Below are 4225 nucleotides of genomic sequence, written 5' to 3' on the forward strand. Positions count from 1 at the left end.
AAAGTCCAGTACTTTTCAGTTTGATAGTTATTGTTATTCTTGTTACCATTCTTCGGATATTGACTGCATATTGACAGTTTCACCCAGTTCTTTTCAGTTTAATAGTCCAGTACTTTTCAGTTTGATAATGATCGATATTGTTGTTACCATTCTCTCTCAAGCTCTAACTGAAGAGGAACCAAGAAATAAGGGAAACGATCTTCTTCTTCTTCTTCTTCTTCTTCTTCTTCTTCTTCTTCTTCTTCTTCTTCTTCTTCGTCTTCGTCTTCGTCTTCGTCTTCGTCTTCGTCTTCGTCTTCGTCTTCGTCTTCGTCTTCGTCTTCGTCTTCGTCTTCGTCTTCGTCTTCGTCTTCGTCTTCGTCTTCGTCGTCGTCGTCGACTTCGTCTTGTTTCTTAGCCGATGATAATACACGTTTACAGTGGCATTCGGAAGAAAAAATATATTGACATTATCCTATTTTAGTTTAGTGGTTAAGTGAAAGGGTTAATAATCGAACATTCCCAGGTTCGAGTCCAGCGAGTTTGGCATTGAGGTTCGGATTTTAAAAATAGATATTCATTTCCCATAAACCGTATCAGGCGCTAAGCGTCCTAAATTGACGATAATAGGGACTTTAAGATAGTGGACAACGGTAGGCTGGGACGGTTGCATGCGTATACCGGAGACTTTGGACGAGTACGGTAGAAAGGCGCGAAAATTCTTAACTTAAGATTCGGCCAACATGACCGTAGGACGGTGGAATAAACGTGTCTTTTGAAGAGGCAAGAAATTCTCTTGTAATTTCTTTTGCAGAAGGTTCAATTAGCGAGGAGGAATTTCTTATTTTATGCGATGGATACGAATCAGTAAATCCTCTTTATACTTACTGGGAATTTGAACCATTTTGTTCAGCCTTGGGAAATCCGCTGAGGGGAATTGGTTCATAAACAAAAAATGCGGCTAAAATTATCTCTTTTACCTTTCTTTTCTGCTTTCCTACTGTGTCATGGTGGATTATGGATAACGCTACATTGAGAACAAGCAAATTTTGGTTTGAGCCGCGATGTGGCCGAGTGATGTCTTTGAATGAACTCAGAATTTTCGCTAGATTTTTTCATTTCAGCGATGGATAAATCAAGACAAACACAACCAAATGCACATTTAACCCATTTGGGTGATCAGTTTTCAATGCATAATAAAGGAAAAGACTAAAATAGTGCGAATAACTATGGATGAATTCCTACCGTTTTCAACGTAGATTTCACGACGTGACACCCGGCGAAAACATACCGTCCTAGAAGCACGACGGTCAAATGTCACGGGGATTTTGCGTGACATAAAACTCATCTAACCGTCCCAGTCGACAGTCGTGTACTATCTTAAAGTTCCTAATAGTGAATTTAGAGAAACTAAGGAATTGTCGGGAATAGTCATTTCACAAGTAGAGGATACGTTGAAACACAGGTCGCAACTCACAGGCCATTTTTTTACCAATACCGAAAGAATCCTAAACATTCAAGAGTTTTTAGGCCTATTGTTAGCATTGGTAAACGCTTAGGGTTGTTTCTGTATTGGTAAAACAGAGGCCGGTGACTTGTGACCTGTGTTTTGTACTTGCCCTCTCCCAAATGTTGGTAGAGCAACCGCGTGGTCCTGAGTTCTAATCTCGTTCAAACTGCTAAATATGAGTTGCATATCGATGCTCAACTAACTGTGATAACCTTCCCAACTTTTATTTAGGGAACATGTTATTTTGTATCTAAGGAAATTTCTCGCGACCGGTAGCCACACATAAACCTCTGAATTAAAATCACCGACACGTTCTGCTGCCTATGGGTCCAGCTTTCTTTTTATCGGGGAGGATACGATGAGTCGAGGGAGAAATGGAAATCGATCGCAACTGAGTCTGTATCGGAGATTTTACATTGGGAGGTTTATCATGTATTCTCAATCAACGCGAACTTCACAGGTTGGAAACAACTGTCTCGTGAAAAGTTGTAATATATTTCCAAGGATTTTACTCATCCCGTCATTTTGTGTGAGTGCGTGCGTTTGACTGGCCAGGTCTCCGATTATTGCGAAAAATCATGTGACGAATTTTGACCAGCAGACCAACAAATTCTCAAAGCATTTTGTAGAATCCTGTCCTAAACGTTTGCCATTTTTTGGATCACTTTAGGAGAAAAACAAGAAGCCAAACTCCACTTTAACCTACCTCTACGCTAACCTTTTGATGTGATTCTCGTTTTAGGGGGTTGGCTGCTTATCTCAAGCATTGTAATGACAAGCTCAACTCCACCCACCGCGCTTCCGGTGAAGACTTCCTACCGCGGAATAGCAAGCAATGAGATGGTCCTTTCGAAGACCGCGTTGAAAGAGTTGTTCGCACACTTGCCTTTCAGACAAATAAGATTCTATTGCAGTAAAAAAGGGGGGCGCATATTTCACGTGGGTACAGTTACTAACAGCTCCGGCGAATCTGTAGTGCGCTACTTTACTGGCCAGACGGATGTGAGGCCTTCTTCGTGTGGATCGTTCGTGCGAATGGAAAATGACAACTCGATATTAGCGGCCGCCTGTCAATCGTGGTTTGAGGGAAAATGGGGACTTCCCAGCGATGACGAAACCAGATTGTATAAACATGTTGCTTTTCAACCCAGCACATCTCATTGGTTACTCGCGCCGAACGACAGATGGGAATGTGATGACTACATCATTGGAGTATCTGCCGGAGATTTTTGGAAAACATTTGTTCGCTAGCTCTATTGTAGCAAATAGAATACTGAATCGTCAGTAGCTTAAGAAATCCGTGTCGTATGCAATGTAAGTACTGTAGTCGTCAAAAGGCTATCGTTATTTTTTGTGAGTGTGAGCAGCGGCGGATCCAGAAATCTTCTTAAGAGGGGGTGCACGACTAAGGAATGGCGTAGCTGACTCGTTAGGTTTCTTTTTTTTAGAATACCATTTGTATTAGAAAGCCACAGGTCATTTTAGGGGGAGAGTGCGCACCCTCTGCACCCTTCCCCTAGATCCACCCCTGGTAAGGAGTATTGTAGTATTGTATGCAACTATGTATTTTGTCGATTAAAAGAAAAAAAATACACATACATATAGAAATAGCTCTATTGTAGAAAACGGTGTAAATGTGTAAACATAAGGCAAAACTGTTACCATGCCCGTCTAGGAAATAAATGCGCTTAAAATTGCCAAGTTTTGTGGAAATAGGAGGCACAGCCTTGACCTAATTTAATTCGTGAAATTAAAAGAAAAAAAGACAAGGTGAATTCATCTGATAAAGTTAAAGGTATTCCTTTAATTTGACGGCTTAATTAAGCGATGGGTGAGAATACTATTTTTTATTTCTTTCTTTGATCGTGAGGGGGCGGTATCCTGAGAATCCTGCAATCTGATTGGTTCCGGGAGCGGGCAGTATTTTCCTATCTCCTGACCATGGTCATGGTAACCAACTACGCTAAGCGCAGAGTAAAGTTGCGAATTGAAAGAGCGAAGTTTCAATTTGTCTTAATTGTTTTTTTGCAATAGAATCTCGGGCCGTACTCGAAACAGAAGGCACAGTTTTTCCCAATACGGACCTCCCGGCTGGTGAATAACACACACACATTTTTTAACATTATTATTTTTTATTTTTTAGTCAGCATAACAACAGAATTTTGGAACGCCTTTGTAGTACTTTTGGTTTTCTTTTATTTAATTGCTTTGTATACCCGGTATGTTATAGTTGTTATATTGCTAGAGGTTGCTTATCTTGCTGACAAGATAATAACCGCTTTTCATTGTTAAATAAACATATTCAATCCTTATTGGATTACTGAAACAAAAAAAAATATTTGCATTAAAATAAAGTTCAATTCCCGGAGAATCAGTTTGGTACACCATCATGGCCGCCATTTCTTTGTTTTGGAACACCAACACGGCAGCCGTGACGTCATGTGAAAACACGCTATTCAAGACGAGATCCAAGAGCATACGCTGAGAAATAAAGGAGATTGGGTGGGGGAGGAAATTTAAAAGGAGATTCACTCGGGCGTTTCTAGTTTGTTGCCCGCGCCGGGCTCGCACTCAAAAATAAATTTCAGATACTACTGCAAAAAAAAGAAAACAGAGCATTAGAAACGGAGAAAGCAACGCCAACGGAAGTTTCATTTTAAAGTGAATGTTTGCGTGTCGAAACCATTCTTCGATATTTATATCCATCTTTTCCGTGTTAGGAAATGCCAGTGAGGT

General features: G+C 40.5%; 1 protein-coding gene across 1 annotated transcript in view; it reads left to right on the forward strand.

Moving 5' to 3' along the window:
- Nucleotides 1-3849, forward strand: part of LOC138044349 (fibrinogen alpha chain-like) — a 217976-nt gene extending 214127 nt beyond the window's left edge. Inside the window, exon 5 of the mRNA XM_068891755.1 lies at nucleotides 2232-3849. Within this exon, the coding sequence (XP_068747856.1) occupies nucleotides 2232-2740 (509 nt within the window). The 3' untranslated portion in view covers nucleotides 2741-3849. The remainder of the gene's footprint in view (nucleotides 1-2231) is intronic.
- The last annotated feature ends 376 nt before the right edge of the window (nucleotides 3850-4225 follow it).

The sequence above is a fragment of the Montipora capricornis genome, chromosome 1, assembly GCF_036669925.1.
Source record: "Montipora capricornis isolate CH-2021 chromosome 1, ASM3666992v2, whole genome shotgun sequence".
Lineage (NCBI taxonomy): Eukaryota > Metazoa > Cnidaria > Anthozoa > Scleractinia > Acroporidae > Montipora > Montipora capricornis.